This window comes from Ovis canadensis, chromosome 14, assembly GCF_042477335.2.
Source record: "Ovis canadensis isolate MfBH-ARS-UI-01 breed Bighorn chromosome 14, ARS-UI_OviCan_v2, whole genome shotgun sequence".
NCBI lineage: Eukaryota > Metazoa > Chordata > Mammalia > Artiodactyla > Bovidae > Ovis > Ovis canadensis.
The window spans coordinates 15,312,435-15,336,167 of record NC_091258.1 but is presented as its reverse complement, the minus strand read 5'-3'; the positions used below and the strand labels follow the sequence as shown (position 1 = coordinate 15,336,167).

At 53.8% G+C, this 23,733-nt stretch overlaps 1 protein-coding gene and 1 long non-coding RNA gene across 3 annotated transcripts in view; one reads left to right on the top strand and one right to left on the bottom strand.

The window, feature by feature from the left end:
* FA2H (fatty acid 2-hydroxylase) overlaps positions 1 to 19,777 on the top strand; it is a 54,687-nt gene extending 34,910 nt beyond the window's left edge. Inside the window, exons 3-7 of the mRNA XM_069552363.1 lie at positions 7,314 to 7,456; positions 8,049 to 8,155; positions 15,257 to 15,429; positions 16,748 to 17,000; positions 18,355 to 19,777. Coding sequence (XP_069408464.1) covers positions 7,314 to 7,456; positions 8,049 to 8,155; positions 15,257 to 15,429; positions 16,748 to 17,000; positions 18,355 to 18,434 — 756 coding nt within the window. The 3' untranslated portion in view covers positions 18,435 to 19,777. The remainder of the gene's footprint in view (positions 1 to 7,313; positions 7,457 to 8,048; positions 8,156 to 15,256; positions 15,430 to 16,747; positions 17,001 to 18,354) is intronic.
* LOC138419472 (uncharacterized) lies at positions 2,674 to 5,055 on the bottom strand. 2 transcript variants are annotated; one of them, XR_011248982.1, is made up of 3 exons: positions 4,708 to 5,055; positions 3,571 to 3,768; positions 2,674 to 3,142 (listed from the first exon to the last, which is right to left on the bottom strand). It is a non-coding gene; the product is annotated as an uncharacterized lncRNA (long non-coding RNA). The 2 variants fall into 2 exon arrangements; XR_011248983.1 differs by having other exon boundaries at positions 3,571 to 3,763.
* Positions 19,778 to 23,733: the final 3,956 nt, after the last annotated feature.

Here is a 23,733-nt window from a genome sequence, read left to right as displayed (position 1 = left end):
GTCCGACTCTTCTCGACCCCATGGACTGTAGCCTACCAGGCTCCTCCATCCATGGGATTTCCTAGGCAAGAGCACTGGAGTGGGGTGCCATTGCCTTCTCCTCATGGTCAGAATGGCTATCATCAAAAAATCTACAAACAATACAAGCTGGAGAGGGTGTGGAGAAAAAGGAACCTTTCTACACTGTTGGTGAAAATGTAAATTGATACAGCCACTATGAAGAAGAGTATGGAGGTTCCTTAAAAATACTATCTTGTATCTAATTTCGGGCAGCTCAATGGGTAAAGAATCCACCTGCAATGCAGGAGATGCAGGAGACTCAGGTTCAGTCCCTGGGTCAGGAATATCCCCTGCAGGAAGGCATGGCAACCCATTCCAGTATTCTTTCCTGGAGAATCCCACGGACAGAGAAGCCTTGAGGGCTACAGTTCATGGAGTCGCAGATAGTTGGACACAACTGAGCACGCATGCACGCCCCTCTAGCGTAGCTGGAAGGGATCTGGTTCAAGTCTGAGCTGCCTCTGATGCCAGGAAAGAGTGAGGGCAGGATGAGATGGTTGGACGACATCACTGACTCAATGGACAAGAGTTTGAGCAAACTCAAGGAGATGGTGAAGGACAAGGAAGCCTGGCGTGCTGCAGTCCATGCGGTCGCAAAGAGTCGGACACGACTGAGCAACTGAACAACAATCTGGTTTCATTCTTCCAACAACACAAAGAGATAATGATCCTGATTTAACTCATGAGGAAGAGCTTGTCTCCTGCCCAAGGTCAAAGTCACTCTGCTGGTTAGCTTAGGGGTCACAGCTGAGCGCCCTGACCTGCCCCACCCATGGGTCCTAGAACACTTTTACCCTGACAGCTGGCCCAGAGAAAGACCCTGAGGCCTGTGACTGGGACGGGGGGTGGCAGAAGGCGAGGGGGGCTGAGCAGGCACTTGGGGAGGCCTCTTCCCATCCCTCCCCAGGCTAAGCCAGACTCCAGCAGCGCTTGCTTCCCTCTGGCTCCTGGAGGCCTCCAGTGGGAGTGAGCCGCTCTCTTCCTTTAAAAGACAGGTGGAGTCATCCAGCCAGGCAAAATGCAGGTCCCAACCTCCCTGCCCCTACACACACAGACACACACCCTCGGCATCAGGGGCTGCCTGGCAAAGATGTTGATGTTGACCACCTGGGTTTTATCCTTTCACAGCCCCCAGGTAAGTCACTGAGAACTCAAGTAGAGCCTGGATTGGAACCAGGGCCCCCCGGGAGCTCCCCTGGAGGGGAGCCGGTCTTGACATCATGGTCCAGGCTCTCTCCCCAGGACTCTGACCCCCAGTCACCCGGGGCCCCCGTGAGCCTCCTCCCTCCCTTGGCCCACCCAGAGTAGCAGTCTGGAGGGCCTGGCTGTGGAGGAACCCATGGGGGCTTCCCAGGACTGTCCTCCCCGCCCAGTTTTCTCCCTGTTCCCTGCCCCCACCGCGGATCCGCCCGTATGCTCATTGTCCGTCGCTCAGTCTCTTTGCAACCCAAAGGACTGCAGCCTGCCAAGCAAAGAATACTGAAGAGGGTTGCCATGCCCTCCTCCAGGGGATCTTCCCAGCCCAGAGATCGAACCCAGGTCTCCTGCACTGCAGGTGGATTCTTTACCACTGAGTCACCAGGAAACCCTCACCTAAGAGCTCAGCAGTGCTCAAAACTATCCCTAAGGAGACACCAAGCAGGCTGGGCTCTGCCCTTTGTCCCTGCAGGGGCACTGGACCCGACAGGCTGGGGGCAGGAGTGGCCACCTGGTGAAAACAGACAATTCTGGTCTGTTTTCTCATCAACAAGAGGAGGAGATTATTCCTGCCCCGTGTTGTGTAGACTTGTCAGGAGGATCTGGAACAACCTACAAACGGGGACCAGAAAGTGAGCTGCCGGTGAAAGTCCACCCGCCGGTGTGGGCTGGGCGCCTGGGCGGCGGAGCGGCAGGGCGTTGGTGTGTTGACGGTGCACCTTCCCGACTCTCTGCGGGCCTCCCAGCGCTCATCTCCTGGAGCGCGCAGAGCGAGCCTGAGGTCCCCTCCTCCGGTGCAGGGAGGTTAGGGAGCCGGTATGCAGGGCAGAACCCCTCCTGTGGGCTGGAGCTTGTCCATCTGGGAGACCCCAATTAGACCTCATGGGACGGGCCTGCAGCGACCCCTGCGAGGCCACCAAGAGCCCCCGTGGGCCACACACTAGACTCCGGTGCTGGGTCCCTCACAGCCTCTGTGCCGGAGAATTCACTGCCCTGGGCGGCCCTGAGCCAGCTGAGGTTAGGACCTCGGCCGGAGCTGAGCGGCACGCACAGCTAAGCTGTAGCCTCAGTCTCCTCATCTGTCAGAGGGGCTCATCAAAGGCGGCGACTAGCAACATTCTGGCTTCCAAGAACAGTAGACCTGGAGTCTGAGCCCAGGGGCTTGCGACAAGCCCGCCGAAACAGGAGAGGGAATTCTCCCTTCTCCCGTTCTCGCTGGTTGGAAGCCCGTCCCGCCTCCTTGGCTCAGAAAGCTGCCCTGGAGCGGTGTGCCTGGGGCTTGGGTGCGCGTTGCTGGGAACAATCGCCTCGGCTCTTGTCGGGTGGTGGGCGGAGCTGCTGACGCAGAGCCGCTGCCCCCTCGGCGCGCCCCTCACCCCCCACCCCCAGCCCGTTTGTGCCTCGCCTCGCCCGCGGATGAGCAGGTTCCCACTGCCCAGCGGGAACTGCCCCGGAAAGAGGTCTGTGCCACCCGGCCCCGCGCCGCCCAGGACTAGGGGCCCCTGAGGAAAGGATGAGGCAAGAAGAGAGGCCCCCTCCACCCTGGCAGCACCCTTCCACCCGCCCTCCGGGCAGCAAGCTGCCTTGTCCCCCTGCCAGCCCTGCTGCAGCTGCATTCCTGGCATAGCCGGGAGACTCCCGCCCTCTGCCTCCTGGTGGGGCAGGGAGGGGGACGCAGGGCCGCTGCTCACCCTAAATGCTGTGCGCTGCCTGGGGCTTGGCCTGTGGCCCCAGGTCTCTGCGTTCATCCCAGCCTCTCTCCCCGCCACACACAGGCCCCCAACAAGCGCACTCCGGAGCTGTGTCTGGGCGGGTCCTCACCCTCATCCGTGAAGTCTGGCTTTAGCTGGTCGATGCCACGCTGTCTGACCATCAGGTTCCACTGCTGTAAAAGGAGGATTTGCTATTGTGAGGAGGGCAATGAAGCCCCCCACACGCCTGGGCTGGTCCCCCTTCCTGACCTCACCCAACCTTCTTCTGAGGCCGGGAGACTTTTGCTGACACCTTCCCTGTGTCCCCTGAGCCTCAGGAAGTAGGGGCTCAAAGGGGCCAGGAGCAGGTCCAGCTCCAGAGAAAGAGAGTCGTGTGTGTGTGTGTGTGCACGCGTGCATATGTGTGCATATGTGTGTGTGTGTGACGTGGCCAAGCTGTCCTGGCCAGGAAGAGCAGGAAGTGACATTTATCCTGAGTCCCTTCCTGCCTCACTGGGTCCGGGCTGTCATCTCTTCATGTCTTGCCGTCGTCGCTTCTGGGCCAGTTGCATGTTGAAAATGACCAGCGAGTGAGCGGTGTTGAGTGTATTCCAACACCCACCTGAGATCCTCATCAGTGAGCAGGGTGCCGCTGCTGCTCAGTCCTGTCCGACTCTGGGCGACCCCATGGACTGTAGCCCGCCAGGCTCTTCTGTCCCTGGGATTCTCCAGGCAGAAACACTGGAGTGGGTGGCCCTGTCCTCCTCCAGGGGATCTTCCCATCCCAGGGATCGAACCTGGGTCTCTTCTGTCTCCTGCACTGGAGAGTGTGTGGAGGATGCTATGAGCTGGGGGAGGCGGGAAGGGAGGCTCCTGCTATAGGACCAACCAGCTCCATCTCAAGAGTCACCTAACCCCTCTGGGCCTAAGAGTCCTCCTTCTCAAAGTGGGGAGGAAGTCAGCCAACCTGAATTTCTACACTTAAAGTGGAAGGGTCGCTTTCCTTCCCCTTTGGGCTGGAATCCTTGCTTTTTGCTCACCTAGACGTTTCTCCCTGGGTCTCAGCTGAACTAAGCTCACAAATCCCATGCTGTTTTCTGCGCGCTTCACAAAATAAAGGGAAAATAGGGAAAATTTGCCCAAACTGCTTCTTGGCTGAAAAAGAGGTCTACCTGTTAGCAGTGCTGTGCCACAGCTGGCAACTTTTCTCGTCTAAGGTAGCTGAGTCTGAATCAAGTGTCGTGTGCATGCAGAAGTGGACACATAAAGACCAGACAGAGGTGGTAGCAACTGAGAAGAACACCAAAAAAGGCATCACTAAGATGAGCAGATAATCTAGAATATTTTCAATACTTGATCAATGCAAGCAAGTCAAGAAGTGAAGAGCAGAGCAGGCAAATAGCAAGGCAACCTTAAAGGTAAATGGACTGAATACTCCAGTTAAAGTGGGGCCTTCCCTGGCGGTCCAGAGAAGGCCCCACTTACAGTCCTAGGGGTTCGGGTTCCATCCCTGGTCAGGGAACTAAGATCCCACATGCTGTGCAGCAGGATCAAAAAAATTAAAGATAAAAATTCAGAGAGTGACTGGATGGAAGAGTCAGACTCGATTGTACACTGTCTGCAAGGGACGCACTTCAAACGTGAGACGTGAGCAAGGTGAAAGTGAAAGGGTGGGCAAGGTAGATCATGCAGCCGCTAAGCATGAGGAAGCTTCTACGAGAATCAGATGAAAAGGACTCAGGACAAGAAGTCCTCCTACCAGAGCCTGTATTTCCCAGTGATAAAGGGGCCAATTCATCACAGTGTCTTCACTGAGCAGTCTCTGGCAAGTTCCTCAGCTTCCATTTCCCCATCTGCGTCCCAGCAGCAATGCCGCACCTGCCGCGTGAGGGGTCCGGTGGGGATCGGAGGGCTTAGCTCCTGTGAAGGATCCAGAGCCATGCTCAGCACGCGAGCAGGGCTCTGTGACTCTCCGCCCTGGTGTCAGCACAACAGGGACAAAGCCTCGCGCGCTTGCTGTGCTCCTGACCGAGCTGCTCTGAGGTGGGATTCTGTGGTCTGTTGCAAGATAAGATGTAAACACAGGCCACTAGCTGGTTCCTCCAGTTCTTTGCTGGTATGTGTAAGGGAGACACAGAGAGAATGTGTGTGTGAGAGAGACGAGAGGCAGAGGAATGGCAGGAATGAGTCAGCCGGCGCCCAGTGATCTGTTTGCTAGACCCAAGGCAAGGAGGCGTGAGGACTGCGGCCAGGAGGACTGTCACAGTCAGCCAGGGTTTGGACGGTCACCTGGTGTTACTGGTGCTGCGTGGGATGGTGCTGGGCTGCCCTGGGTCATCTTCCAGCCTGAGAGGCATGAAGGCTGTCAGCACCTGGGACCTGCCAGGCTCACGTGGCCAGAACCACGGCATCTTTGGGCCTTTCCCCCTGGGCTCAGGCAGAGAGAATGCTTGGGGACCTTCCCCACTTGCCCCGAGACCCTCTGCCCCTGTTTCAAGGCTCTCATGGCCGGGCGGGGACCCTTGCTGGGCCCGGGCCAGCTGCGGCGCGGAGGCCTGTGCATGGAGCAGGTTCCAGCTGGGGCTATGGGAAGGTGGGCTTGTGGACTACAGTCGATGCTTCCTCCCTGGCTTCCGTCCTCCACACGTATCCACGTCCGTTTTCTCCGCTCCTTTCCGGACACCACCTCCCTTCTTACTCGCAGTGGCAGCCTGGCCCCCTGCACTGGAGGTTCATTGAACCCCCTGAGCACCAGACATGGGGTGCATGGACCCCTCTCTCCTATCACGTGTGGGGGTCCAGGCACACCTGGCTTCACAGACATGAGAGCCGAGAGGCTCTGAGAGGTAGACGCTTGCCCAGGATCCCACGGCTCATGAACAGCAGGGTTGGGCTTTGAGGGGGGTTGCCTGACTCCAAGGTCTTTTTTTTTTTTTTAATGACTTTGGTCTAGATTAATCTTCACTACACCGACTCATCAGAAATCTTCAAGGGCTGCTCATTGCCCAGAGCTGTGGCCTCCATACTTTTTTGATCTTGTGACCATATAAGTAAAACATTTTGAGCATATTCTTCGTTATATGTCCATTTTAATTATCCATAAATTATTTGCATGAACTTATGTATTTTTGTATTATGTACATTAGAAAGCATTCAAATATGGTTTATATCTGAGAGAAATATATCAAAAGCAGTCTCTAATGTTTCCTCTCCACCTCTGGGAATCAGCCTGTGTGTACTTCTGTGGTACACATCCATCCTCACCTTGGGGACAGCCTCTGGGCCTGACACTGGGTGTCCTGTCACCTAAAGCCTCAGCAGATTTCTTTCTGCTGCCCCACAGATCAAAGTCAAGGGACCAAACAGGCCCTGGTCATTCTCAACTCCACTTCTGCGCCCATGCTCCCTCCCTGTCTCCGTCTCCCTGTCCCTCCTGCTAAGTCTTCCACACTGTATGAACCCAGACCCAAACCTCACTGTCTGTGCAAAGCCCTCCTCTCCCACCCTAGACGCAGACATTTGTACCAATCATTCGCCTCCGAACCTCAGCCTGCGTGCATCACCATTAAATAATCCTGCCTGGCTTGTCTCACCTTGCTGAGCACTTATGCAAGTAGCATTATTATTACTTCCGTTTGGTAGCTAGGGAAACTGAGGCTCAGAGAAGTCAGGTAATTTCCTCAGAGTCACACAGGAAGTGATAGCGCCCGCCTCTAGAGCCTGAACTCCGCTTCAGCACTAAGCTATATAAAGCAAAGATGGTCTTTTCCATTGTTGTTTATTTTCCCCAGCAACCAGCGTGTATGTCAAGAAAAGTGCTGAATGAATGATTGTTTGCGTGGATGAATGAATGAATTGCTTAGGCCGCCACTAAGAAGAAAGGCCTTGGTGGAGGAGAAAGGGCCTACTTGATTCCTCCTACAGACTGTATTGATTCCTGTACTTGAAGAATCCTGGTTAAGACTTCAAGCTTCAGGCATGCAGTGCTGAATCTGGGCACTCCGATGTCATCACCAGAATTTGGTGTCTCCAGTTCCTGACTTGACCATCCTCTGTGTGGACTGAGTCCTCAGACAGGCTCCCCTGGCAACTCCAGGGTCATGCGCCGCAAACCTCGCCGTCCCAGCAAGAGGAAAGGGTGTATGATGCACCAGCTGCACCAGCTTAGGCCATGGGCCTGTTCGGGACCCCATTTCCGTGGCCCGAGGGTTGGGATGAAGGGTTAGTTCCTGATCTCCGCAGCAGCGAGGGTGCGTTGCTCCATCCAGACCATGGGAGTCAAGGTGGGGCTGGGGAGGGGATGCCGTAACCGGGGGAACAAAGCGGTGTGACTCTCAAGTGCTCGCTTGGCTTTGTCTCCTGAAGGACCTGGTGGACTGGCAGAAGCCCCTCCTGTGGCAGGTCGGCCACTTGGGAGAGAAGTATGATGAGTGGGTCCACCAGCCGGTGTCCAGGCCCATCCGCCTCTTCCACTCAGATTTTGTCGAGGCCCTCAGCAAGGCCGTCTGGTGAGTCCTGCTCTGGGGTCACGGAGGGCTGTCCCCTCTCCTGATGGTGCCAGCCAGACGCGAAGGGGAAGGGTCCCTCCCTGGAGCCCAGAGCTGTACTGCAAGCTCTTGGCGACAGTGGAGCATGCCACGGGCATAATCTATCCCTGCGCATGGTGTTTTCCACCGAGTGGCAACCCAGCATGTAGCCAGAAGCTGCTTTGAATGTCCCTCCTGTTCTGTTCCAGACTGCTGAGAGGCGTTTTTAGCCTCCGCTGCCCTTGGGGGGCTATTTTGCCTGCAATCACCTCCTCTGCCAGGAGAGGTCAGCCCCTATGCAACTGCACTGTCAGCAGCCACAGGGATTCTTTTCGTTTTCGGTTCCAGTAACTCGGAGACTGAGAGAGAGAGACTCACAGCTGCTCTCTTCTTTCCTCCTCCTGCCTTCCCCACCCCCGCAGCGGTGTCCCTTTGACAGCAGGTCTCCATGCGCTCTCTGCACCTGCTTTAGTACCTTCTCGTCCCCCCTCTAGTGGCGAGGTATGTCTCGGGAAGCTGGGCCGACTCAAGCTGCTCTGCATGTGTCTCTCTCACCCTGATGGTCTTCCTGCAGGTATAGCGTCCCCATCGTCTGGGTCCCCCTGGTCCTGTACCTCAGTTGGTCCTACTACGGCGCCTTCACCCAGGGCAACGTGCAGCTCTTGGCGCCCTTCGCCACAGGTGATGTCTGGTCTTCCTGCTGTGCGGCTCCCGTAGCTCCTGGGGGTGGGACCTTGGTGCTCTTCCTGCTCCTGAGTTTCTGAGACCTTAGAACCCTGAACCACATCACAAGCATTTTAAAATGAGGTCTATCTGTAGAAATACTCTTCCAAAAGGAAGGTCAGACTTCCCTACCCTCCAAAGGAGGAATTAAAAAAAAAAACAGACACACATTAGATTAAATCATTTCACCAAGTGGTACAGCAGTAAAGAAGGGGATTTCCACTGAGTCAAAGAACAGAAAAAGTATGACCTGGTGTTGTTTGTCAGGAAACTAAATTAAGTCATTTCACCAGGTAGGACAGCAGAGCTGAACTCAGAATGGTTCACACGAACAAAACAGAGATTAGTACCTGGAGGAGAAAGATTAGAAACAAAGATCAGATCCTAGGTGTCCTAGAGTGTTCCCCAGGCAAAGGGCCATCAGCAGAAGCCTGACCCCAGTAACCTCTGCTGAGCACTCATCACATGTCTGGGACTTTCCAGGGATCATCTCATTTAACCCTCCCAACAGCCCGCAAGCAAGGAACTTATCGTTACACCTTTTTAGAGATAAGGAAATGGAACCTTAAGAAGTTAAGCAAGCAGGTCAGATTCACATGGCTAGGATGTAGCTGCCAGGTGTCACCCAGGCAGGCAGGGGACAGAGAGAAGAGCCAGTGAGGCTGAGCCTCAGGGCAGCACCGTGTCAGCGTGGTCTCTGCTGCCAGCCTGCCTCCCCAGTTCATCACCCACCTCAGGCCTCCAGGTCCGGACCACCTGCCCAGGTAATCTGCCCATCCTGGCAGAGTCCGCCTTGGGAAAGTGCTCGCCCATGGTGAGCGGCTCAGACAGAAGCCAGGTTGGGGGGACAGGTGGAAGAGGTACCTTTCCTGATCACACGTCACATTCCTGACTGTGAGGCCCTGACCCCCTTTGTGCGCCAAATGCAAGCTCCTTCTCTCCACACTCCGGGGCTGTCTCCTGCCCACCTCCTCCAAGAGGACAAGTTGAGGGCTGAATGGTCTAGATGAGAGGGGCCACAGCCACAGTGCGGGGAGCCCCAGTTTCCCCACCTGGTCCAGGATGGGGTGGGGCTGAGACAGCTGCAGAAAGTCCCCCAGAGCTAAGGCTGCTCCCAGACACCAAGGGTTAATGTGTGCACCCCTCAAGCCAAGGTTACCCACTTCTGCCCACACCGAATAGCTCAGGCACAGCACAGGGCTTGTTGCTCAGACGGCCTGCTCACTGAATCGCCCACTGTTTCTGCCCAGCGCTCCCCGAACAATCGCCAACAGTGGCGGGGCCGACAGGGCTGGGGCCGGAGGGAGAAGGGGACGCTGGAGCTTTGGCCCAGGTCCCTCTGCAGGAGTCCTCCGGAGATGCCACTCGGTACCAGCTCCGGCCTGATGGGCCGACAGGGGTGGTGCTGGGGTGAGGGGGCGGGCAGAGCCTTGACCTATAGGAGGCAACTCTGGTGCGAGGCTGCGCGGGTGATTTGACGGCGCTGTGGAGGGCTGAAATGTGCTAATAGAGGTCCAGTGTAGGGGTTAGTGGGCCTGTGACCAGGATGCCAGCAACGGTGGCGAGAGAGCCGCACACGCCTCCTTCACCCCTGGCTTGCCAGGCAAGGCCCAGGCCCAGGCAGGGAAAACAGAGCCACGAAGCGAGGCGAGTGGAGACTCGGCAGGGTCCCAGCTCAGCTCCTGGACAAGAGATACGCTGCAGGAAATGCAGGAACTCAGGGTGCCGAGGAACAGTGGGAGCTGCGCGGAGGCAGCAGTTCAAGGCTGAAACTCACAGGTGCACGTGTGTGAAAATGCTTTGGAAAGCAGAGAGGGTCTTCACCTCCCGGCTGGCCCCCAGCACGGTTCCTGGAGGTGCGTTAGAGTGGGTGCCGAGGAACACCCTAGGCAGGGATTGTGGTGGGAGCCCCAGCAAAGGTCAGGACCCCAGCCTGTGGCCAGGGAATGCTTTTGTATGTCCAGTCCTTTCCCTGCTGAGAAGTGACCTACGCAGCAAGGAAGGGCTCTTGCACTTTAGGAGGGAAACTCCTCCACCAACCAGGGACCCTCCAGAGCCCTGCAAGAACTGAGAAAATGCTGCCCAAGGAGGACTGTGGCTGGACGTATTTGACAGATAACATTTAAAGATCATAGCAGCGACCTGTAACATATGAAGAGTGTTATTTATTATGATATGTTCATACACAGTGTATTATTCTTACATGTAAGTGAAGTGAAAGTGAAGGCGCTCAGTCATGTCTGACTCTTTATGACCCCATGGACTGTAGCCCACCAGGCTCCTCCGAGATACATACTTATCACACAGCCAGGTATTGTATTCCCTGAGTTCTAGCAACAGCCCTTCACAGCTGGCAGGATATTTTACTGTTGAGAAAGCACATAGACAGTACAGGGTGGAGACCTGAACCCTGCACTTGAGCAGGGTGTCCCGAAGGACCCTAGAGGTGGCCGGCTGTCCCTCAGAGGGGGACCTGGTCAGCCAGAGCCGCCCAGCCAAGGCAGCGCTGACAGGCAAGTGTCAGGCCCGGGTGTGCACGCCGCAGGCCCTGCTGATGAGAGACATCAGCGCAGCTCACCAACCTGATTTGGGAGAGATGGGTCCTTGGGGGGTTGAATCTTGGCTGCGTTACGTGTTAGTTTCCAGGTGAGGCATGAAAAATCCTTCCTTAGTTTGGAGACTCATTTGGAACCGTTTGTCATAATGGCCCGGAATCTGGTCCAGAGAGCTGGAAAGTCACCTCTCCTCCCCACCACCTTCCTGGGCTCTCTCCTTCTGCAGTGATTCCCGCGGCCATTCACACTGGGCACAGCCCTTCAGAACTGCTTCCTTAAACAGAACCAGAGGCTGCCTTTGGAACAGCACAGGTCAAATCTTATCCATGTCCAGCCCTCCAGAGAGGCATGGGTTGGCCCTTGAGTCTTCCCCGAGTGTCTGAGCACTTGCTGTGTTAAGGGTGCAGGAGACAGAACAGAATACCATCTCTGCCCATGAAATGCTCATAACCTGGTGGGGGCGAGCGAGTGGAACAGAGCCACAGTTCAGCATGAGGAAAGGAGGATGTGGAAGGCCTCAGACCCCGCCCAGGTTGGGGCAAAGAGGGAGGGGATTCCCGTGAAGGAAAGATGTGTGGGGAGGGGAGGGGAGCATGGGGCCCCCAGGGGTCCCACGTGGTTCAGTGGGCTCCAGACGGGGTGGCGGGGAGATGAGGCAGGGATGTGCCTGACAGGGCTGGTCTCAAGGGACCCTGAGTGCCAGGCCGGGGGGCTGGACTTTACTTGAGGAGAATGAGGTACCAGAAGAGGGTTTTAGCAGCACGTAGGGGCAGAGAGTTGGAGCAGGAAGCTGCTGTGGGGTGCTTCTAAGGTCATGGGGGAGTCAGAGCAGTGAACTGACCCAAGAGATGTTTTTTTAACTGAGATGAGATACATACAGAATTAACCATTTTGAAGGGAATGATTCAGGCCACCACTCTGTCTAGTTCCAAAATGTTTTCATCACCCCAGAAGGAACCCCATCCCCCCGAGAAGCTGCTCCCCATTCCCCCTCCTCCAGCCCCGACAACCACCGACCCGCTTCTGTGTACACTTGCCTTTTCAGGACGCGCCATGTAAATGGACTCCTACGTATGTGGTCTTTTGTGTCTGGCTTTTTTTTTTTTTTAATCTATCGAAAGATATTAAGGAGAGGGAGCTGACAGAGCTTGGTGTCACAGGCTGGACATGGGAGAGAGGAATTGTAAGTCGAGGCTTTGGTAATGTGTGGAAGTCATTAACCTCCCCCTGGGGTGCGGTTGGATGAGAAGGAAGAAGAGGATGATTAACTTCATTTGGAAGCTGCTGACCTTGCAGGCGGGGCTGTGCACAGCTGCGTGGAGATGGCCAGTAGCAAGTGGCTATCCAGGGCTGGGCTGGAGACACAGATCTGGGGGTTGTCAACAGGTGGGTGTGACTGACGTCCTAGATCAAACGGGGGCATTTGAGAGCGGAGGGTCAAGGTTTTGACCCTGGAGACAGAGGCGTTTTCCACAGTGGAGCCTGACAGAGGGCCTCTAGAGAAGAGGCGAGGGCACTGCCTGCAAGCCCAGTGGTTGGGACTCTGCACTCTCACTGCCGAAGGCCCAGGTTCAATCCCTAGTTGAGGAACTAAAAATCCCACAAGCGCCATGGCAGAAAAAAAAAGGAAAGAAGGAAAAGGAAAAGGGGACAAAAGGTGAAAAGAGAAGAGCCAAGTGTCCCAGCAGCAGGGAGTGGAGCTCTGTGTTCAGGTCGTGTTGGTCCCAGTGCTCTGAGAATCTGAAAAGTTGGGGATCTGCCCCAGAAAGGCGCGCACAGGTGCACTGTTTGGGACACCATGTCAACAGGCTCACTGTGAAATCCAACCAAGGACTCCCTGGGCATTCCTAAACCTCAGGCTGGGAACTGATATGGTTACAGATTCAAAAAACAGCATCATATGCCACAGCCAATCTTAGAGATAAATTGAAAAAATTACTTCGATCTGCCAAGAAATACATCAGAAATGGCTTTCATAGCTCTTAGAAGAGGGCAGACTTTAGAGGCTTGAGCTAATGGAAACAGGTGAAGCAGACTCAAGTCTAACTGACCTTTTCAGGGGGCTTGGCTATGAAGGGACTGCGTCTATGACGCGAAAGTCTTAAATATGAGCAGAAGAGCAGTGGAGGAGGAGCTGAAGACGCTCAGAGGAGCTGGATGAACGGGCTGGTGGGGGGCAGACTGAGGGTGAGCTGGTCAGTGATGTAAGCTGTCTGTACTTCCACACCCTCGGTGACAAGGGCAATGCCAGCACTTCCGTCGTCAAGTTGGAGTGAGACGAGCGTGAAGTGTAAGCACCTGAGTGGCGCCTGGCGTGTAGGGGCTGGTGGATACACATTTGCTGCTGCTGCTGCTGCTATTGTTGCCAACCACCATCCAGTGCCCGGGCACCTGAGTGCGCGCTGCTCCTCTGAGGGGCACGAAGTTGCAGGGCTGAAGCACAATCGGGTGGCTGAAGGTGGACGGAGTCCTTTTCCTGTGAAGTAGGAACCTGGATGGAAGGGAAAGGGGGTGTTTGAAGGTAGTGAGGAGGGAGCTGGACCTGCAGACATGAAAGGATCTCCAGGCAGTGTTTGAGGCCTAGCTGAGGTTGAGGGCACCAGACTTATGGCTACACATGGCTCCTCCGTCTTCAGCGGCTTGGGTCTGGGGTGGAGAGACAGGCTTTTGTGCTCATCCAGGCTTGGGAGGGCATGGGGGCAGCTGAGGTCAAAAGAGAATGGTTAGCTTTAGAAAGCAGTTTGGTGGTGCCCCCAAAGTTAAACATAGTTGCAATAAGGTCCCAGAAATTCTACTCCCAGGCATATACCCAAGACAACTAAAAACAGGACTGTTCATAGCAGCATTATTCAGAATAGCCAAAAGAATAGAAACATCTCAGCTGTCCATCAGCTGGTGAGTGGGTAAACAATTATGAAGTTCTAACACATGCTACAAAATGGGTGAACCTTAAAAATATTGCAAACAAAAGAAGCCAGTCACAACAGACCACATATTGTATGATTCCATTGGTATGATGGGTCCAGAATCAGAAAACATGACAGACAGAAAGTAAATTAGAGGTTTCCTGGCTCTGGGAAATGACAAAGGTTGGAATGACTGCTAATGGGTAAAGGGTTTCTTTCTGGGTGATGAAAAGGCTCTAAAATTGTGGTGATGGTTGTGCAACTGTAGATATACCAAATATCACTGAACTATACACTTTAAATGGGTGAATTGTAAGATACGTGAGTGATATTTCAATAAAGCTGCCACTTTTTTCAAGAGAAAGTATAACCAAAGCAGTGGCTAGTGGAGAAAAGAAGTAAAACTTAGCGGGTGACGGTAGACCTGAAGACACGGTGAGAGCTGAAGTCCCTGTGAAGTTAGAGAATCAGTGAGGTGGAGAAAAGGAACCAAGGCCGTGAGGACTGCAGGCCGTCCTCCAGGAGCGGGGCGCAGGGGCCTCACGTGATGATAATGGCATCACTCCAGTCTTTCGGTCTCCAGGCTAATCGTCCGTTTTTTCGCATCTCCCTCACATGCTGTGGTTTTTAGATGTTCTCAGTGAACCTTTCTCTCCTTGGGTTTTCCTGACCCTCTTGGCCCCCCGGCCCCATCTTCCCTGGGGAGATGGTTGTTAACATCTTCCATCAACAGCCCCCAGGTCTGCTGGCTTCATCAGGATCACCTCTCCCTCTCCTCCATGCCACTGAGGCAAGGTCACTCTTTCCTGGTGTCAGTCCATGTGGGCTGCTGTAACAAAACAGCATAGACTAGGTGGCTTGTAAACGACAAATTGATTGCTTATGATTCTAGAGGCTGGAAGTCTGAGATCAGGGTGCCAGCATAGTCAGGCGAGAGCCCTCTTCTAGGTCAAAGACTCCTTGAGTACTCGTATGTCAAAAAGGGGAGGATCCTGTCGCGCCTCTTTCATGAGGGAATTAGTCCTGTTTGCCTGATGACCTGAGCACCTCTCATCACCCTGGAGGTTAGGTTTCAGCATGTGGATCTGAGAGGACACACGCAGACCATAGCACCAGGCAGAGGTCCAGCACTGGCCGCGGCTGTTCCTCTCACGGTCCCTTTAAGGAAGATCTCAGATCTCTAGTCAAATCTTACCGTGATACCAAAGTCAGACAAAAATACCACAAGAAAGAAAACTCCAGAGCAGCTGTCACTCGGGGATCCAGAGGCAGCAGTCATCAACAGAATACTAGCAGACTGAATCCTAGAACATATTAAAGCGTTATGCACCATGACGAAACGGGATTGACTCCTGGAACGCAAGGGTGGCTCAATACCTGAAATCAGTGTGATCCACCACGTTAGTCGTCCTCTGACGGGACTCCTCCTAAATAAGCCCACATACATCCTCACAGTGTCCTTCCTGTTTTGACTCTCGGGTCCCAGTGGTGGGGCTGGGCCCCGCAGCTGCGGAGCCGAGGGCAGCAGCCGCCAATGTGACGGGGCTGGGCCGCTGGGGCCTCCAGCCCCTGACCTCCCTCTCTCATGCCTGATGCAGAGTACTCAGTGGCCATGCCTGAGTCGGCGTTCCCGGGCCTCTTCGTGCTGGGGCTGTTCCTCTGGAGCCTCGTGGAGTACCTCATCCATCGCTTCCTGTTCCACATGAAGCCGCCCAGCGGCAGCGCCTACCTCATCATGCTGCACTTCGCCATGCACGGCCAGCACCACAAGGTGAGCGGCGCAGTGCCCACCCCCCAGGCCACGCTGCTGATGCCTGCCCTCAGGAGCGCCTGTCTCGGTGGGGGTTGGGTTGAGGGCAAGGAGAAGTCAAGGGCATGTGATTGGGTCCAAGCCTGAACCAGCCATGGACAGAGTGAGCATGCCTGCCCAACGCTAATCCTCACAACAGCTCATTCATTTGCTCGTTCAACAAACGCTCACTGACCGCTCACTATGTGCCATGTGCTGTTCTGGACACCATCGATCAAAACAGGCAAGAATCACTGACCTTGTGGAGCTTCCCTCTGAAGCGGGTGCTGCCGTTCTCCCCATTCCACAGAGTGGCAGACTGAGGCTTGGGGAAATAAAGGAACTAAGCCATTCAGCCAAGGTCACCCTAGGACGTCGTCCCCTGTGGTCGCCAGAGTCTATGCTGTCGGTCATCCACCCACCCTGGGGCTCCTTCAGGGCAACACACAGGGTCCCAGCAGTCAGGACTGGAAGCCAGGTCCTCCCAGAGGATGTCCCTGCCCCACGCTGTTCCCGTCCTGCCGCAGGGTTCCCACCCTCCCCTCGCCCTCCTTCCCCTTTGACCAGGAGCTGGGGTTCTGGCACGGAGCCCCTCAGGTCCTGCTGTTGCTCCGGTCCGCGGGGAGGGGGGCCCACGCCAGTGTGGTGTTCTGTCTCGGTCACCTGATCGCTCTCTCTCCTCTTTCAGTCCAGAGAGGGTCTCGTCGCAATGCTCGCAGTCTCTAAAGTTTCACCTCTGCCAGGCCCTTGGCTTGTGAAGCCTCAGGACCAGAGGCTAGGCTCTTTCGTGGTCTGGTTCAATGTGACAGCACCCCCTTGGAGCAAAGAAGGCCACCTGGGGGGGAGACCTGCCTGTCAACAGCTCCAGGGTCGCCCAGCGTGTGTGCCTTCGTCGCCCTCAGGCCTCGGGCTCGATGCCCTGCGTGGTCCTCGGGGTGGGGTGGGGGCTCCGGGCTCCTCTCCACACCTAGCAAGTTCCAGGGCCAGAGTGGCCTCTTGAGTGCAGAACGGAGCATCTCAGGCAAGCTGCTCCTAGCTGTGAGCATCTTGCCCACGCCACCCCACCCCCACGTTCCTGGAGCTTCCCAGCTCCTGTCCTGGCTTACTGGGGCCGGGCAGGCTCTCCAGGGCTTCAGGCTTGGTGGCCTGCCCTCCCCAAGCCGCCTGCGCCCTCCCTGGCCCGTCTGGGCCGCTCCAGCCGCTCTCCCGAAGGAGCGTCTCCGGCCAGCGTGCGGTGTGTGACCGTAGGCAGGCCCCGGGGCCCCGGGCGGTGTCCTGACGCGTGAGCCTCTGTCCGCAGGCGCCCTTCGACACCTCCCGCCTGGTCTTCCCGCCCGTGCCGGCCTCCCTGATGATAGCCGCCTTCTACCTGCTGCTACGGCTGGTCCTGTCCGCGGCCGTGGCAGGCACCGTGTTTGCAGGGAGCCTCCTGGGCTATGTCATCTACGACCTGATCCACTACTACCTTCACTTCGGCTCTCCCCACGAGGGCTCCTACCTGTACCACCTGAAGGCCCACCACGTCAAGCACCACTTCGCACACCATCAGTCGGGTGAGGACCCACTGTGCCACCCCTCCCTCAGCTGCCCATTTCCCCTTGACAGCGCCCGCTGAGCTTCCAGCCGGGGCCAGCCTGGGTTCTGGGGTTCACAGTCAGAAAGGCAAGCCGGGGACGTGCATCCTAGGCCCTGGGGCAGGGGGCTGTACAGAGACAGAAAAACCAGGAAACCAATAAAGAGCAAAGATCATTCCAGAGCAGTGATAAGTGCCAGCAAGAAAAGAAAGCAAGGCGACGGTCAGGAAGCCATGTCAGCGGGAGGGGGTCCCACACACGTGAGTAAAATGCAGTGTGAGTTATAGATGGGATTTTACATTTTCGAGGAGCCACGTTAACAAGTAAAACTAAACCAATGAAGTTAATGTAAATAATACACTTTACCAGGCCAAGTATAACCGAAATATTATCATTTTAGCATGGGATCAAACACTGTTGGGAAAGCCCTGGGGGTCCAGCGGTCAGGACTCAGCAGTCTCGCTGCTGTGGGCCGAAGCTCCGTCCCTGGCTGGGGAACTGGGATCCCACAAGCCGTGCAGCATGGCTAAAAAGATTTTTAATGAGAGGGTTTACATTCTGTCCTTCTGTTAAATCTTTGATATCTGGTGTGTATCTTGCACTTTACAAGCTCATCTCCATTCAAGGGCTAAATCTCCATTGGAAATACTTCATCCATAGAATTTAGAATTTATAAAATTGACAGTCAAAAAAGTAGATTCACATATATTAATTGCTCCAAATGTGCCTATAGGTTTTCTAATAACTGAACCAAGTTTAGGTTTTTACAGTGGAATGTAAGTTAATTATTAATAAAATTAAATAAAATTAGGAATTCAGTACCTCTGTAGCCCGGGGCCACATTTCCAATGCTCAGGAGTCACATGGGTTAGTGGCTACCCTACTGGAGAGCAGAATGCTAGCTGAAGTGGTCTAGGAAGGCGTCACTACACAGACACCATTAGAGCTGAGACCTAAATTAGGAGAAGCCAGCGTCTGATGCCTCGAGAAAGAGCATCCCAGGAGCAACAGGTCCGAAGCCTTGAAGCAGGAATGAACTTGGCATCTTCAGAGAGAAGGAGGCGACTGGACTGTTTGGGGGAGAGAGGAAGAGGCAGGCAGCGCCAGGCTCTCCCAGGAAGGCAGGCCAGATAAGAGCCTTGAGGTTCTTCCCACAGCACCCCTGGAAGCCTAGGCACGCTGGTACCCTGCTACTGACCTCTGCCAGGATAGCCCTGGGAGTTAGGAAGCTCATCTGGGGTGATGTTGAAACTTGCCTACGTGCTCGCCCCGCCTGGGCTCCCTCCAAGCAAAGAGATCCCACTCACCTTCTCCCCATTTGTCTCCGCCCTAGGGTTCGGCATCAGCAGCAAACTCTGGGATCACTTTTTCCACACCCTCACTCCGGAAGAGCCCCACCCGAAGACGCAGTGACGTGGCCCCGCCCCGCCCTCAGCCCTGCCAAGGCCGCTACCCCAGACCACCCCGCCCAGATCCTGCAAGGCAGTTGCTTGGCTGGACAGCGCGGGCTTTGACCAGCCCTCGGGCTCGGTGGTGGGTCCTGGGGAGACCCTGACCGAGGATGACCCTGAGCCTGCCCTCCTGACCCGGCGCAGGAGTGCCCCGTCTGCTGGGTGGCCTAAGAGCCCTCGGGGACCGGCTCTTCCCTGGAGCACCCCAGCCTCTCCGCCAGCACCCGCCTAGGGCCCCAGCCCCCAGGACTGCTCCAGGAGCCGGCTGGCGGGGACGTTCCCGAGGGGAGTGAAGGCAACTGACCCCTGAGCCCAGGCCTGTGTCTTAGCACCCTGGGATCCCTAGGAGCTGCCCCCTGCCGCCCAGGAGCTGCTACGTGCACCGCGAAGAGGGGGTCTGCGGGGCCCACCTCTCCTTCCTGGAGAGGGTGTGGCAGTTGTGGACCGGAGAACACGGAGATGGATGAAGCGGTCTCAGAAGAAGAGAAAGCGTGAAGCCTCTCGCGGCCCACAGCCAATCCTGGGGCGATACCTCTGTCCCTGCCAATGACCGACTCCAGATGTACCGCGAGGTGCCTTGGGCAGAGACACCTCCAGCGTCCGCACAGCGGCCCTCAGCTGTCTGTGCAGGGGGGCTCAAGGCTGGAGGGAGCCCCCAGCCCTCTCTTTAGGAACCGGCTCTCCCGTCTCTCCTGGCCTCCAGAATCACAAAGCTTTTCCCCAAAGGAGGGTAAAGAGACCTCTCCGTGTGTGGGGACCCTCTCCTGCCCCAGGCATTCTCAGCCTCCCCTTGGCATAGGTGGGCCCCCTGCCCGTCTCACTCAGGACCCTTCCAGCCGGTGCCTCCTCGAGCCGAGAAGGAGCCTTGACAAGGTGCCTTATCTCCCAGCAACACCGCCTCAGCCCGGCGGGTGTGTTCCCACCCTTTCCTCCTTGTAACCAAAACCCTCAATGCCCATAGAGGGTCTTATTTATAAACTATATAAATACCCTTAGTTGGGCCCTGGACCAAGTAGCTGCTCAGATTGCCCTTTCTAATCCTACATGTCAAGCTTATGTAAAAAAAAAAAAAATTTTTTTTTGGTCTTAGTTTTGTTCCCTTCTTACCTACAAACCACTACTACTTGAAACGCGATGTGTGTAAAGGTTAAAGGGAAGCAGTTGGACCGATCCTGTGATTTGTACTGTTTACTGCGGAGTTATTTAAAGATTTTGGAATAAATATACAAACTACCATTGTGAAATAAAGGTGTAAATAAATTGTATATTTTGAAAAATAAAAACACTGGAAAAGAAACCACCAAAGGTGAGGTGCAAGTTATTGATGGCAACTCACAGACTTGGTCAAGGCCAGGAGGGCGCAGAAGGGTGGGAGGGGGCGGCCAGGGCCCACAGGAAGGAGTGTTGGCTGGGTCAATGACCAGCTTGTGCAGATTTGCTGGGGTATAGTGATGATAAAAAGCAGACCCACTCTTATCCTCTTACTGGGTTTCGTCACTGTTTTCCAAGTCCTCATCACTCAGGGTCTAATTCGGTAGTCTGGCAGAGGTGGGCTCTGGATTTGCCTGCCCAAGCATGCAGAGGCAGAAATGAAAGAGACAAGCTGATGCTGGCAAGGCTCTGGCCCATGGAGGGACGCCTGCTCCCTCTGCTGCTCCCTGCTCGGGCAGTTCCCAGCCTGAAGGTTAGGGCCACCTGACAGCCACTCATCCCTCAAGCTGCTGGACCCGGGCAGTCCAAGCAGCAGAAATCCGACCTCCATTCCCTGGAACGGGCCGGGATCCAACCACGGGGCATCACTTCCCAGGGAAAGGAGCGGACCAACTAGTTGTAAATACGGGAGTCCACTGGAGGCAGGTCTAAGATGAGCGTGTTTGAGCAAAAAGTTAATTGAAAAAAACCCCAGAAACCTTCTTTAAAGAGATTGAAACAGAATGAGGAAGAAATGCCAAAATATATGTGAGTTTGTAGCATAGCCATGAGAAGATTTGGGGAGGGGGGAGCCAATCTGTTAATGAAAAGGCCCACTCGGTGAATATTAGACTGAGTCTCCCAGAGCGTCCTGCTGTGCCCGCTACAACTTTCCAGGGGGTTAGGAACTTCCACAAGGCCTTGGGAAGAAAGGGAATGAGCCCCGCCCTACAGAGGAGACTAATACAGCAAGTGCCCTTAACCTTAAGTCAGTTGGCACTCATAGCGTCGTCCCTACTCGGTGGTCATCTGCTAGAGTTAGAGCATTTCATCTTCAAGGGCAAGAGGCCTAAGGAGGAGTCAAAGACTCGATGCTAAAGCCAGCAGGGGCATTATCAAGATGCCAACACATCTAGGGGGATGGGAAAGCCTGAAGCTTGGAGCCTGTGACTTTTTTCTCTGCCTTTGAACTTTGTGCTATTTCTAATTGTACCCAGCACTGGGCCCAACTTGTAACAGGCCCCAGTAAATGTTGGTCTCCTCTCTGTCGCTTCCCTGGCGGCTTAGTAAAGAACCCGCCTGCAACGCAGGAGACCCAGGTTTGATCCCTGGGTTGGGAAGATCTCCTGGAAAAAGGCATGGCTATCCACTCCAGTATTCTTGCCTGGAGAATTCCAGGGGCAGAGGAGCCTGCTAGGCTGTAGTCCATGGGTTCCTGAAGAGTGGGACATGACTGCGCGATTCTCTTACTCTGTCTCTGCCGGATCTCAGGCAGGGTACATTGTTGGGCTTTGGTTTTCCCCTGTCCTGGCCTCTGCTGCCCCCTGATGACAGCATGACGCTCTGCACCCTTGTGACGGAATTGGTGATTGTAAATTTTCATCTCTTTTCCACCTTACCTGTTCTCTTAACTTATTATTTTATCTCATCTACTATTTTTGAGAAAAAGCTGAAACTATATATATGAACTTTCCAGTTCTAACTTTCTATAAAGATATGATGGCTGCAAAAAATCGAGAGAGATGTTTTTACAGAGAAGTAATAAGGGATGCTATGGGATGAATGTGAAATTTGGAAAATGCCAAGACTCTCATCTGCTCTCCATCTGAAACACCTTATCATTTTCTATATGGGGGAAAGGAGTGATAAGAAAAAGAAGAAAAAATATCGTTTTGATGAAAGCATGAAGGTGGGAGCCTGTCTTCATTAAGTTTCCCTAAAAAGCAAATCTTAAAACAAGAATATGGATGCAAGTGGTTTATTTAGGAGGCAATTGAAGAAATAAGGAGTTACAGACATGGAAGGATTAGAACGTGGGGGAGAATTACTAGTGGTGGAAGCTGGCATTCTTGCCTTATTCCTGATCTTGGAGGAAAAGCATTCGGTTTTGCAGCATTGAGTATGATGTTGGCTGTGAGTGTAATACACGACCTTAGTTATACTGAGATAATTTCCTCCTAGTCCTAATTTGTTGACAGTTTTTACCATTAAAGAGTGTTGAATTTTGTGAAATGCTTTTTCTGCACCTATTGAGATTATCATGTTTTTATTCTGTTAATGTGGTGTGTCACATTAACTGATTTTCGTATGTTACCATCCTTGCATCCCAGAAATAAATCCCGCTTGCTCATGGTGTCTGATCCTTTTAATGTGTTGGTGGATTTGATTTGTTAGTATTCTGTTGTGCATTATTGTATCTATATTCATCAGGGATACTGGCCTGTAATTTTCTTAAGCCTTTGTCTGCTTTTGGCTGAGTTTATAAAATGCGCTTCAAAGTGTTCTTTCTTCTTCCGTATTTAGCTAGAGTTTAAGTAGGACTGGCGTTAATTCATTTTTAAATGTTTGGTAGAATTCACTAGTGAAGCCATTTGGCCCTGGGCTTTTCTTTGTTGGGAAGTTTTTAATTACGGATTCAATCTCCATTATTAATTATGGTGGTGGTGGTGTTTTAGTTGCTAAGTTGTGCCCGACTCTTGCGACCCCATGGACTGTAGCCCACCAGACTCCTCAATCCATGGGATTCTTCAGGCAAGAGTACTAGAGTGGGTTGCCATTTCCTTCCTGACCCAGGGATCCAGCCTGGGTCTCCTGTATTGTAGGCAGATTCTTTACCAACTGAGCCATGAGGCTCAGACTTTCTATTTCTTCATTATTTAGTCCGAGGAGGCTGTATGTTTCTAGTAATTTATCTGTCTTTTCTAGGTTCCACAGTTTGTTGGCGTATAACTGTTTATCACAATTTCTCTCTCTCTTTTTTTTTTGCTACGCTGTGGGATTTTAGTTTACCACCCAGGGATCGAACCCAGACCCATGGCAGTGAAGACTAGACCGCCAGAGAATTCCTCATTACAGTCTCTTTTGATTATTTTTTATTTCTGTGACATCAGTTGTAATATCTTTTATTGATGATTCTATTTAAGTTTTCTCTTTTTTCCCCCTAATGTAGCTAAGGGTTTGTAGAGTTTATCTTTAAAGAATAAACTCCATTTCAAGTTTTTTCTATTATTTTTCTGTTTATTTCTACTTTTTGTTATTTCCCTTCTGCTAGCCTTGGGCTTAGTTTGTTCTTATTTTTCTAGTTCCTTGAAGTGTTAAGTTTGGTTGATTGAGATCTTTCTCCCTTTCTTAATTAATTTACGCTGCACTGGATCTTCCTTGCTGCATGTGAGCTTTCTCGAGTTGCGGCGAGAAAGTCAAAGTGACAGGGGCTTAGCTGTGTCTGACTCTTTGTGACCCCGTGGACTACACAGTCCCTGGGATTCTCCAGGCAAGAACACTGGAGTGGGTAGCCTTTCCCTTCTCCAGCGGATCTTCCCGACCCAGGAACTGAATGGGGGTCTCCTGCACTGCAGGCGGGTTCTTTACCAGCTGAGCCCCCAGGGAAGCCCAGTGTGGTGAACGGGGCTATTCCTTGTGGTGTTTCGGCTTCCCACTGCGGCGGCTTCTCTTAGGGCAGAGCGCAGGCTCCAGGGCCCATGGCTCAGCAGCTGTGCGCACAGGCTTGGTGGCCTCGTGGCATGTGAGATCCTTCCAGACCCGGCATTGAAGTTTTGTCTCCTGCGTGGGCAGGCAGGCTCTAAGCAGTGGGCCAGCAGGGAGGGCCCTTTCTCCTGTGTTCTGTCGGCGTGTATTGCTCTGGACTCATACTGCCTATCGCTGAGCTCTTGGTACTGCTTTTGTCGTATCCTCTAAGTTTTGCTATGTTGTGTTTCATTTCTTTCCAGGTACGTTCTGATTTTCTCTGGATTTCTTTTTTTTTGACAGAATGGCAGTTCAAGAGTTGCTTAATTTCCTCATATTTATGAGCTTTCCCGTTTTCCTTCTGCTATTGATTTCTAGTTTCATTC